Genomic DNA, 12,500 nt, shown 5'->3' with positions numbered 1-12,500 from the left:
ATCTCTGCTGAACCTTGAGCATGAGCAACCATAACGTCATCTTTCCTAGTTCATCTGACTGTGGCTCACCAATTGCATACGTCATCACCTAACAGCAGCGATTGGTTTTACCCTGAAAGTACAATCCTAATGTTGTGTGGTCTGATGTATTCCACGACGTGAATGCCATCAGCTAATGCAGTGGTTCTTAACCTGAGGTGCGGGCACCCCCTGGGGGTGCGCCAGCGATTTCAGGGGGTGCGCAGAATTTTGTTTGTGTTGAGGTTGTGACCAAAATTCTGATAGCGAACATTATAATTAGGCCAAATCAAAACTAATTAAAAGATGTTTTAGTCCCCATGTAAAGTCATTAAGGCATTGATTAATGTCTCAAGCAAGAGTCATTGTAATTGATCACTTAAATCATTTTTAGTGCATATACACATATAGAAGTTTGGGTTGGGGGTGCGCGCCATGTCTTGGGCACAGGTAAGGGGGTGCGTTAAGAAAAAATTGTTAAGAACCACTGAGCTAATGCATCAGGCTAGTGTGAGAAAGCACAGCAGCAGAAGCAAATAGATACAGGCAAATGCAGGAGACATGAGCATAACAGATTATTAATGGCTGTAGCCTCAGCACCACAGTTACCTGCAACAGTGCTTTAGAATTTTTGCTTGTCCTGTAGTGCTCTTTTGGGCAGGATAACATGTACTGTGAATGAATTGGCTGTCGCTTCTGCCACCTTGTTGGCTTGTGACAGTATTGTTTACAACACCGCATGTAGACTTAGCAAGGTGTTGCAGTGGGGATGGCCAAGTTTAAAAGGAGCTGCTGATTAATTGGCAGTTTTCTGACTGTCACTCGTGGTGTAGACTGATTTTTTTTTTTTAAAAAGAGGACATAAACAAAACATGAGATGGGTATGAAGAAGAATCCAGAGCAAACACGCACAAAGACTTTGTAGTACGTTTGTAGGGAAGTGTCTGTTATTACAAATTAGCTTCTTTGGTGCAGTGTGAAATGAAAAGCTGTCACAAGAGCGATGCGGCCCCCCTAAGTGGTTGCTACTTGCCACTCTGATCAAAGTGGCGTTCCAGTTCAGTGGCTCCAAGATAACAGAGCCAGGTAGGTAACTCGGCCTACTTTCTGCAATAGCCTCCAGAGGTTGCTACCGGTACTCGCTTTCCATCTTGCTGTCATTATACCTGAGGCTGCCTCTTGCTTCTCGGCTTGCTGTCTTTTAACCCTGTTGTTCATTTTTCTTTTGTTCATCTACTGCAGTGTTCCTCAAACTTTTTCAGGCCAAGGACCACTTTGCCTCCCCAAAAATGTTCAGGGACCACCTGTCAACTTAATCGACAGTTGACGGGTGCTAATTTGACACTGCTGATCACTTACTTTTAATTCACATAACAAGCCTGTCTTGTTGTGGTGGAAAGCTGTGCATGGCTTTGAAATAATGTCACAAATATAGCCTACTGATAGCTTGTCTTAGAAAAGTAGAAATCCCCTCGCGGACCACCTGAGCTCTGTTGTGGACCACCAGTGGTCCCCGGACCATACTTTGAGAATCCCTGATCTACTGTAAGAATATGTGAAAGAGTATGGTGCCTCATGTGTGGCTGCTGTCTGTTTACTGATGTGTAGGTTCTGAAAGCTGTACTTGCAGTACAGGTAATGATTGGAATGGGTATATACTGTGCATTTGTTGCTATTTTTGTAGCTAGATTTGTAGGAGAGTTTTCTGTATGTGGAGCCCTATCCTAGCCCTAATTTGCTGTGCGAGGACTAACATGGCGGCCGCAGATATCGGAAACACAACCAACTGTCTGTCCAGTTTGTGTCAATGACGTTGTCAGTGTAGTTTTCAAATGCAAACGCAGGCATGTCGTAAATCAACCATGAGGCTCAATATCGTAAATCAACCACGAGGCTCAAATCAACCACGAGTCGGTAGGCAGCAGTCGGGCAATTCAAATGAATAGGCAGCGGAAGCGTTGCCCAACCACGAAAAACGAGCAATAACGTGAAGGCACCACGAGGCTTACAGTTGATTTCTCCATTTTTTTCGTGAAGACTTCACGAAATGGCCGAGATACAGTTGGTATGTGCGCATGCACATGACAATGGCGAATGCCACACATTATGATTTTGTCCTCCCCCTCTCCCTGTTTTGAGTTTGTGGTTGGAAAATGTCTCATTCTCAAGAAGTGTTTTGGTTGTGGTTATCTTGACAGCGTTTAAAGAAGCTATGATGTAGTATGGTGGAATAATGTCAAGTATGATTCAAGCGAAAGGGAGTTTTTCCTCACCCCTGATGCCACCCGGGGCTGCACCTGAGCGCCCAATCTCTGTGTGACTATCTATGACTCATGATAGGCCCAGCCACTATGGACCTCACGCATCTAAGAGTCCTGGTCCCTAACCTACGTTTTACCTTATGACTCTACATTCTCTGTCTATCTCTTCTTCCTCTGCCTTCCTGCTATTTCTGCCTCTCCTCTATACCTCTCCTTTTAAATCTATCTCTTTTTTTCCCATTTGTTAAGCACTTTGAGTTACATGCCTTTTATGACAGTGCTATACAAATACAATTATTATTATTATTATTAAGTAGCACTTTGATGTCGGAGTGGAGTAATGTCATTCCTCAAAGAATCCTCTCCCACTTTCTCTTTAAACCAACTTGACCTGCTCTCCTCCACTATCAGATGTTATTCTATTACTGTGCCAATGTCAAAGTGGGCATTGTTCTCTCTCCTCAAGGGTTTATTTGAATATACAAAGACCTTGTGATTTTGGGTGTTGGGTTAGGCGTAGAGGACTAGTACTTATTGCTGAGGCACTCTGGGACAAGGTCAGGAGGAGAGAAGTGCCGCACACTCAAGTTAAATGAACAAGTTTTTAATGTGACACTTCTCTCCTCCTGCAAGTGTATTTTCTGGTTGCCAGCACCTGTTTCTGGTGTACGTTTTGCACCTCCACTCATCACTCTGGGACAAGGTGCCTAAAACCCAACAGCGGCATATTCTCAGGGAGATTGGTGAACAACTACCATTTGGGCAAATGCGTGTGAAAAAATTTGATGTTCCTGTGCAAATGGTAGTACACCGCTTTGGGCAAATGACTAATGCCTTCACAGATTTTCATGAAATAATTCTATGAGTCAAAACAAAAAAAAGATGATTGGAGTGTTAATGTGGAGGCCTGTGTCACACACACCTCGTGACAAAAGTCTGCCATAAAAGACGTCAGCCAGCACATCAGCAGCTTTTCGGGGTCAATGTCTTACTCAAGGTCGCTTCAGCCATTTCCGGGGAGGAGGTGAAACTGAGCCAGTGTGAGAGAGCCAGTCTGAAATCAAAGATTGTAGAGCAGAGCAAGATGACGTAATGGGTGTGAGGTAGAATTACACCAGCCCATCTTAACATCCAAACAGTTATCTGTTTTTTTTGAAAATTTAAGAACAAGACAAGAACAAGACCGAGAGCTGAGGTGACCGGGGTGTCCGTAGTGGGATGCCTCTATACTTTTAATAATCTATTTTCTGGGCTCTAATCCACAGTACTCTGGATCTATATTTCTCAATTTTATTTCTGTAAACTGTGTACAGTATTACTTTCAGTATAATGTGTTGTGAACAAGGAGGTCTACATAAGAAGCACTTTTGAGATCAGCTTTGTTGTATTCAAATGTGCTATAGAAATAAAACGATTTCACCTGACTTGGCTAGACGGGCAGGGTCAGGTCGATCAATGCTAAAATCTTAAACTGTGTGTTTTGGTTCTTGATTCAGCATTCCAAGTTGCTTAGTTTCACGTCATGCTACAGTCCCCGGCCCTTAGGCATTTTAAATCGAGCACAAACGCATGCTTAAACATTTACATTCCATCATGTGCAATTACAACGTGTATGAAGCTGCAAAAATACAAACTTAACATCAGTTCATTTTTTTAAATTTTTTTTTATTTAAAACAGAAGGCACTGTGAGTGAGGGACTCCTGGCTCCAGTGTCCTTTTTGATTAGCATCCTATGGTTGTCTGATTCTTGGCAGAGATTATATTACATTGACGCCTAGCTGACACCTTTATCGAAAGTGACATACCGGTAGTTATTTTGGGTACAGGATATTGGTTACAGTCCCTGTAGCATTGGGTTTTGGTGCTTTGCTCAATCATGGCACTCCAGTCATGAATGGTATCGGATTCAAACCTGCAATGTTACGATTCCTACACCCCAACACTCAACTGCATACATAACCACTTGGCACAATAATAATGACCACAATTATAATGTTCTGATAAATGCAATAGTGTATCGAACATTTCTGATGCACTACATGCATGAAACATCTAGCCCTGCCCCTTGTTCATACAAAACGTTCCCAGTCCAAACTTTTCTCTGCAATTGTCCCTCAATGGTAGAGCAAGCTACCAGAAGCTACAGGATGAGGGGCAACCCTGAACTTTCCTGCTGCAAAGTTCTGTCTGCTCTGTGACTGTTTGACCCTCATGATACCAAAACATTTTCTTATTCTCTAAAGGGCCGTACACACACATCGCTGCTATTTACTAGCTTCTCGCTTGCTCGCCTACTCGCCTACTCGCCTCTCTTTCATGGAACGTTCGCTGAAAGTTCCCGCGGCTTTAACTGCCAACGAACAGGCGAGAGGTACCGAACTCTGCCTTCCAATTGGTTACTCGCTTACTCGCCTCGCTCGAAGATAAAATATTTTCAACTCGGGATCCGCCCACATCGCATCGCTTGAAGAGCGCATCGCCTGCTAGTCTCGCTGAAACACATTGACATTCTATTGAGTTCATTCGCTGAGCGAGTAACTAGCAGCGATGTGTGTGTACGGCCCTTAAGCCTGTTTGACCCCTATACTCTCAATTTCCCCACATATTGTGTGCTACTGACTATGTCATGGATTGCAAGTTGCTTTGAAGGAAAATGTCTGCTATACGTGGTCGTGGTGTTGAGTAAAGTAATTAATCACTGTGTATCTTCGGTTTTGTAGGCGTACGCCTCTGGCTGTGACATTGTGATTCTGGGAAGTGACTTTGAGAGGCTTCAAATCATTCCTGGTGCCAAGCATGGGAACATCCAGGTGGGCTGTGTGGACTGCTCTCCGCAGAGTGGACAGGTAAGCACATTTACCAGCAGTCTCATACATGCAGTCGACCGATGTTAAAGGTCCAGTGTGTCATTTTAGTTGTTCATTTTACGATGCACGATACGATAATACTTAAAGGGGTATGTCACTATTTTGGGGCTTAATACATTTAAAATCGTTGGCTGGGGTTTATAAAGGTGGTAAAGTAAACCCCAGTCAACGATTTTAACTGTATTAAGCCCCAAAATAGTGGCATACCCCTTTAATTGCGTCAGTTTACATTGAAATGCATTTTGCATCCCTGAGCACGACTCGTTTAAGACAGGACATACACATCACATATCAAAAGACTATTGCACAACTGACAAAAACAGAGGACACAGGCCTATATACAGACATACATGCAGTCATGCATACATACCGGTACATTACATACAACCATGGAGGTAGTATAAGAACTGGAGAGAGTGAATAAGTCCCGCCTCCAGTCATTTCAATGGGAAATGCTAGGCTAGTGAATTCAGCCAAAATTGAACGAATTTTTCAGCTTCAAAGATGGAGTTGTTTCCGCCGTCAATTACGTGCCACGTTAATGACTGACTTACGATTGACCAGAAAGATATATGGAAGACGGGCATTGGATGCATGGAGGTGCCCAACCACACACCTGTATAGGTATGTGTGCCCAACACTGAACTCGCGCACCCACCAATCGCGTCTTTGAGTGAAGTAGCGTCAGAAATTAGTAAATTTGTGAGAATTGTGACGAGGAAGTGCCTTGCTCATCGGCGAAGCTAATCAGCCAAATTCTGACCCCCTGCATACAACCCACATACTGTAACTTGAAAATATTACCAACGAGGAGTGTTAACATAATGAAGTCTTACAACTGATTCAGCAAAATAATGGATTGAATTAAAAAAGGCGAACATTGAGAAGATCGACCTACACAATGAAAACGTTGAGATTGATAGTGATGGCAAGCTATGATGCGGTAGGATCGACTGCTGCAACCATTGGACTGTCCATTATCTGAACATGAGCCGCAGTTGGTTGCTACCCATGATCGAACATGAAAAGTTGAATCATGTTCGGTCTGTACAGTACATCGGGACTCTTAAACGCCTCCTTCACTCTGGTCGAGCAGTTGGACTTGTTGGAGGTGGACTTAACCTATGGCTGTCAAATACCGCTGTTACTTACTGGACAAAGCTACAGCCGTCAGTAAGACCACTCATTTGATAATGTATGCATATTGGTGGAAAATGAAGTCCCATCAGTTGAAGCTTTCTTGTGTTGTCTAGCAATGTTGTGCACTCATCAGAGCAACCCAGCTCTTTCCATAGAATGTCTCGCATTCACCCATGTGAATGATTTTGTCTGAGTCAGACAACGTGTGTGTGCGTGTGCGTGTGCGTGTGCGTGTGCGTGCGTGCGTGCGTGCGCGCGTGCGCGCGCGCGCGCGTGTGTGCGTGCGCGCGTGTGCGTGTGCGCGTGCGCATGTGCGCGTGAGTCACTTGTCTGTGACTGTATTAGCACACAGATGATTCGGATTCCTCCATTTCTAAGCTGAATTCTTGTCCTTTTTTCCATATCTTTGCTGCAACACACAGACAGCCCTGAACTTGACAGTTTTATATCAGAATGATCCATTATCTTCGTTTTATAATGTGTGTCGCTTCTTGTGCTTCTGTTGATGTGTGCAGTAGCCCATCTGTAGTGAGTGGGACTGCATGAAGAGCCAGGTGGATGCAGGTGTGTTGCCTGTATTGTAGGGCTGTAACGATATTGTATCGAACCGAGAAATCGTGATACACAGAGTCACGATACTGTATCGTGATACAAGGAGGCAGTATCGTGATGCGCTCTTTCAAAGTTTTATTACCCATTAGTCCAGAAAACAACCTTATGATTTAATGTGATAGCGTTTCCAAACTTCAGTGGAGATACATTTCAGAAATCGTGTGGCGTATCGAACCGTAGGTCAAAAATCGTGCTACGAACCGAATTGTGAGTTGAGTGTATCGTTACAGCCCTACTGTATTGCCATTTTATCATGGTGCTGTTTTTTTGCCATCTAAACGGTAGCTAAATGGTGTGTGTGTGTGTGTGTGTGTGTGTGTGTGTGTGTGTGTCTGTCTGTCTGTCTGCCTGTCTGTGCGCGGGGGCGCATCTGCGTCTGTGTGTGCATGTGTGCGTGTTCATATGTAAATCAGAATGTGGGTCCAAGCACACACAGCTCTGTGTGCATACCTATTCACATGAGGAGTCACCACTTCATGTCCATCCTGGCGTCTGAAGGGTACAGCAGCGTTTGGTCCTCTAATGATGAAATGTCCATTATCCCAAGCGTAATTAAAATGCCCCAGAGACATAATGTACATAATTGAGCAAGCTGTGGATTATAATGAAAAATCTGTCATAATTCAAGCATCCTGTAAACCTATAACACATCTTATTTGCATAACTTGACTTGAGCATGAAGCATTTTGGGATATTTTTGCAACTGAAGTGCTTCTGGAATTGACAAATGAATTGGATTGAATTGAAGTGATTGAATTGCTATTGAATGGGTATTGAGGAATGGAACTTCATTTTTAAATCAAATTTTCATTCTGTAGTGAGTCTCCAATGCTTAGACGGAGAACCATTTTCTGCCTGTATCATGGTCCAAGAGTCATATATAGGTGAGGGGATGGACCCGCTGTGGATGAGTTTGATAAGACGCATCACCCGAGTAAAATAAAAACATGATGGACCTACTCCCATCCTGAGTACACACTGCACACTCCCAGAAAATATTAGCAGAGTGGGATGGGGCAGACACATGCAAACAGTCAGTCACAAACAATCTCTCTCTTTCTTTCTTTCTTTCTTTCTTTCTCTCTCTCTCTCTCTCTCTCTCTCTCTCTTTCTTTCTTTCTCTCTTTTTTTCTTTCTTTCTTTCTTTCTTTCTTTCTCTCTCTCTCTCTCTCTCTCTCTCTCTCTCTCTCTGTCTCTGTCTATCTCTCTCTCTATCTCTCTCTCTATCTCTCTCTCTATCTCTTTCTCTCTCTCCACCACTAGCCAATGTGACATGAAGGTATTGTATTATTAATTGCTGTTCATTTACCTTTATCTTCACAGATAGCAGCATCCTATGGAAACCTTGTGTGCGTGTTTGAGCCTGTCCCTCTGCAAAACCCAGAGAGCACTCAAACGGTACGTTTGTGCTGTGGGTGAAATGTTTAGGCAACGTTTCATCCAAATCCAGTATTGCTTATGCATAGTGATTTGACTTGACAAGTTGCCCATCTGGTTCATAAAGAAAAAAATAAAGGGGCTGTTTTTTAATTTTTTTGAGTTTATGTAGATTTAAAGGGATAGTTCAAGATTTTTGACATGTGTGGCCTACCAGTCAGCAGTGTCGTGCACCCACACTGACTTACCCCCGACAGTGTCCCCTGATACGAGTTCTTGTTCAGTTATGGTCAAGGCAAAAGAAGTTCAATCAGTTTGCTGGGGTCACTAAAATAAAACCGTATGCGTTCAAAAGAGTGATTTATTCGCCTCACAAAACTGTTGTGCAGGAAAAACTCACACCTTGTAATCACTTGGCACTACTTTCCCCTCCTCCGTATCTCTGCCTGCTGCTGCAAGATGGCAACTACCTGTTCATTCTCTTTGTTTAGTGCTCGGGAAGTTAGCGTCAAACATGTCTGACTATGATAGCGACGATGGAAACATTGACTTCAGCACACAGACAGGGGATGTCTTTATGAACCTGAATATACTGATGCACCAGATGGTATTGCTGTAGACCTGACACAGAGAGGGTGGACAGAGAAGTGAAAGCTGGAGCCGCAAGCCACCGGCTGAGTGACAGAAGGTGGTGTTCTTGTTTCAAGTGTGAATGCAGAGAGAGGTAGAATGCTACTACTGTTTATAGATTATAGAAGCTGATAAACCTGTCACTATATACAGTTGTGCTCATATGTTTACATACCCCAGCAGAATAACCGCTTTCTTCCCGATTTCTCACAAAATATTGTCATGTTGGCATGTCCAAACAAAGGACCATGAGCAGTTTCAAGGCTGATGTGTGTCAAGTTTCCTCCAGTATTTTTCACAGGGCAATGTATTCATCATTCCGCGAGTATGGATCAAAAGTATAATGCATTTGTAACTCAAATGTCCCCATGAAATCAGTGGTCCATGACCATGTTTCACAGAAGGGTATGGTGTAACTTTCATCATAGGCTCCATTGACTGTTCTCCAAATGGTACTGTTAATAGTGGCCTAAAAAAGTTCCATATTGATCTCATTTTTCCAAATGACTTTGTCACAGGCATTTTGATGCTTCTCACTGTGCTATTTGGTGTATCATATGCAAAATAACATGTTTGCATTTTTGTGGCCAGGAGAAATTTTGCATTTCTCCTGGCAACCCCCAACAGCCCATCTTTCCTCAAGTGCCAACATTTTTTCATGGTGTCCTATATTTCACCTGAAGTTATTTTTTGGTTGTCCTATGCCACCTGAACAATTTCCCTTGTAATGATCAATGCAGTGCAATGGTTCCCTTGCCCAATGGCTTGATTCCAACCAAACTCCTCATATTGCATTTCTGAATTGAAATTCCAACGGTGCCAACATGACAATATTTCGACACAGAAAGCCAAATCAACCCGTCATTAGCTTCAGAAAGAATAAAATGAAGGTTTTTGAGCGACCATCTCACTCTCCTGATCTCAACATCATTGAGCCACTCAGGGGAAACCTCAAATGTGAGGTTCCAGCAAGACACCCAAAGATATTATAGGAAACAACCATTCTGCCAGGAAGAATGTGCTGTTTTGTCATCTGAGAACATTAAGAGCCTTATCCACAACTACCACAAACAATTTAGAGCGGTCCCTGATGTTAAACAGGGCCATATTCAGCATCAGAAACAAGGGTATGTAAACTTTTGAACAGGGTCATTTGGGTAGTTTGGGTTGTGATCATGCTTTTGAAAGAGTAAACACAGAATATTGCTAATAAATATCTTAAGCCAGTCACTAGCCATGAGTGAAAAAAAAGGTTTTGTGTAATCCTTCATATTTTGTGAGAAATCGCAGAGAAAGCGTTTATTCTGCTGGGGTATGTAAACATATGAGCACCACTGTAGCTCTCAAGCTAGCTCGTTAGCGTTGCTTGTCTGAGCACGTAAACGGTGCCAAACAACTGCAAAAAAGATTTTGGGTCCATTTCATTATCTAGCCTCCTGTCTTCACCTTGTGCTTGTGGTCTCGAGATGCAAGGCAAGACATCATTGACAATAGAAGTTTTATTCAATATCTCGTAAATGCACAATTTAAAGGTCATTTTCTCATATGAGTGAGGTTAGATAATGAGATGGACCTTGTTGACTCTTGCGCAGCTGTCAATATGCGGCATGTACTGATAGGAAGGGAGGGAAAATAAGGGCAAGTCAATACGAGGTGTAACTTTTTTGTGCACAACAGTTCTGTGTTGTAACAAGTTACTCTTTCGGAACACATTCTACTGGGAAGAAAAACAATTTATTTTCGCAACCCATGCAAACTTGCCGGATTATTTCCGTTTGACCAAAACTGGACTAGAATTTATTTTACAGGACACTGTCGAGATTAAGACAGTGTGGGTGCACGGCACTACTGATGAGGATGCCTTACAGATTCATGTCAAAAATCCCAAACTTTCCTTTAAGGGCTATGTGTTAATATCATTGTGATGTAACGGCAAGCTGATTAGTTGTTTTCTATTTTTTCTTGGCTCGTAATGAGCCATTTGGGTCTGCTAGTGTTACTTTTTAACATGACACAGAGCAGAAGACAGATATTTCAAGGAAATGCCCGGCGCACGCCTTGTTGGAAACAAGAACGTTTTTGACATTCCATTTTGGTCTTAAATGAAGCCAGACACTAAATAAGTGTAGAGGCACAACATATCTGAATCTTTTTTTCAGTGACTCACCACCATTTTTTTTTCTCTTGGTACCATCAGCAGTTCAGCTACCAGTGGCAGAAGAGTGGACAATTTACTTTGGAGACGTCGGCACACAACCTGGCTTGGAACCCCACAGGTGGGTTTGCTGTCTCTTCCGATGTACCGTAAATCCTCTATTATTGGCCGGGGCCTGTATTTACTCAAGTGCATCTTGGACCAGGCCATAATTGGAAGGAGGCCAGAATTAGAGACAGGCCAATATTCCTATTTAAGCAAAACAGACTACCAGTGGAATGAATAAAACCATGTGTCTACCGTATTTTGAACCAGTAAAATACTTGGTTCATTTATTGAAAAAGTAGGCTACAGTTACCATACCAGTTACGGTATTTTGCGAATGACTAGGAGACCATCGTCGGTCCATTTTTTTTACTCACGAGGCGTGTCCCTTCCTCCCTTCCTCCTGTTTGTCTTTAATCCCATTCTCGCCTTGAGTTTATGGACACGAGATGCGGCAACAACATTGACATTGACGGTCGTATTCCAATATCTGCGGCTGTTTCACTCCCTATTTTACCCCCAGACTTCGCAAGGCAAGCTGTTTCTTGCTGCAGCCAAATGTCGGGGAAATATAGCCCACAATTTCTGTCTCCGGTCCGTGGCCTGAAGCAATCTCTATGTGTGAAGCGCACGTTACTGAAATATGAAGGTTAAGCGAAGTAGCCATATTATTGTCTAATACTGTAGCGTGCCTATTTTTCCTCCACTGGCAACGCATAGTAAAAGTTTAACCGCCAAATGCATTTATGACGAGGGCTCTCACAACTTTGCAACCAAGGCAAAATCTCTTTTTATGGTCGCGCTCCCTCTGCCTGCCTCTGGCTGTATTCTGGGCTCGTGTTGTTGCTATAGGTTACCCACGCGTCTGCAGGAAAGCTAGAGAGAAGCTGCGAAGCGGTCGCTCAGCTGATATTAACACTGCTCACATGTAATAAGTCTTTGGCGTGTGCACCGTTTGTTTTATAGTAGCAAATGAGTCCTTTTTCGGAGTGAGGAACAATGTCTAATGTTAACCAGCTAAATGATTACAGTTGTGGATTTTGAGAACAACGTGAGATATCCGGTAAACGGAAAACAAATCATTGATTCTATTTTTAGACCCGGCCTGTACAAGAGACCGCCCCCAATTTACCTCCGCCGACCGCGAGACCGGCCAATATTAGAATCCCGGCCAGTAATGGAATACAGGCCACAATTAGAGGATTTACGGTATACACTTTATACAGTAATGCCGTGTTCACATTAAAAGAGACTAAAGCGTCTAAATTACTGCAAGTAATTCTCTTCAAATGGAGACAAGTGATTACTGCTACAAAAGCTACCAAAGCGGCCAGCGCCTAAAATACAACGACTTCAGCTTCTTTTCCCTGTACTGGATCCATCTCATTATCTGA

At 43.0% G+C, this 12,500-nt stretch overlaps 1 protein-coding gene across 3 annotated transcripts in view; it reads left to right on the top strand.

Annotated features, from left to right (window-relative positions):
* The window catches only part of dmxl1 (Dmx-like 1), a 74,906-nt gene that overhangs the window by 1,870 nt on the left and 60,536 nt on the right, over positions 1–12,500 (top strand). For 2 of the 3 annotated variants that reach the window (XM_063194802.1, XM_063194800.1), the window contains exons 3-5: positions 5,001–5,126; positions 8,223–8,297; positions 11,104–11,182. In XM_063194802.1, coding sequence (XP_063050872.1) covers positions 5,001–5,126; positions 8,223–8,297; positions 11,104–11,182 — 280 coding nt within the window. The remainder of the gene's footprint in view (positions 1–5,000; positions 5,127–8,222; positions 8,298–11,103; positions 11,183–12,500) is intronic. The other variant, XM_063194801.1, reaches the window with a different exon arrangement.

The sequence above is a fragment of the Engraulis encrasicolus genome, chromosome 3 (genome assembly GCF_034702125.1).
Source record: "Engraulis encrasicolus isolate BLACKSEA-1 chromosome 3, IST_EnEncr_1.0, whole genome shotgun sequence".
Taxonomy (NCBI): Eukaryota; Metazoa; Chordata; class Actinopteri; order Clupeiformes; family Engraulidae; genus Engraulis; species Engraulis encrasicolus.
This window is presented reverse-complemented; position numbering and strand designations above follow the sequence as displayed.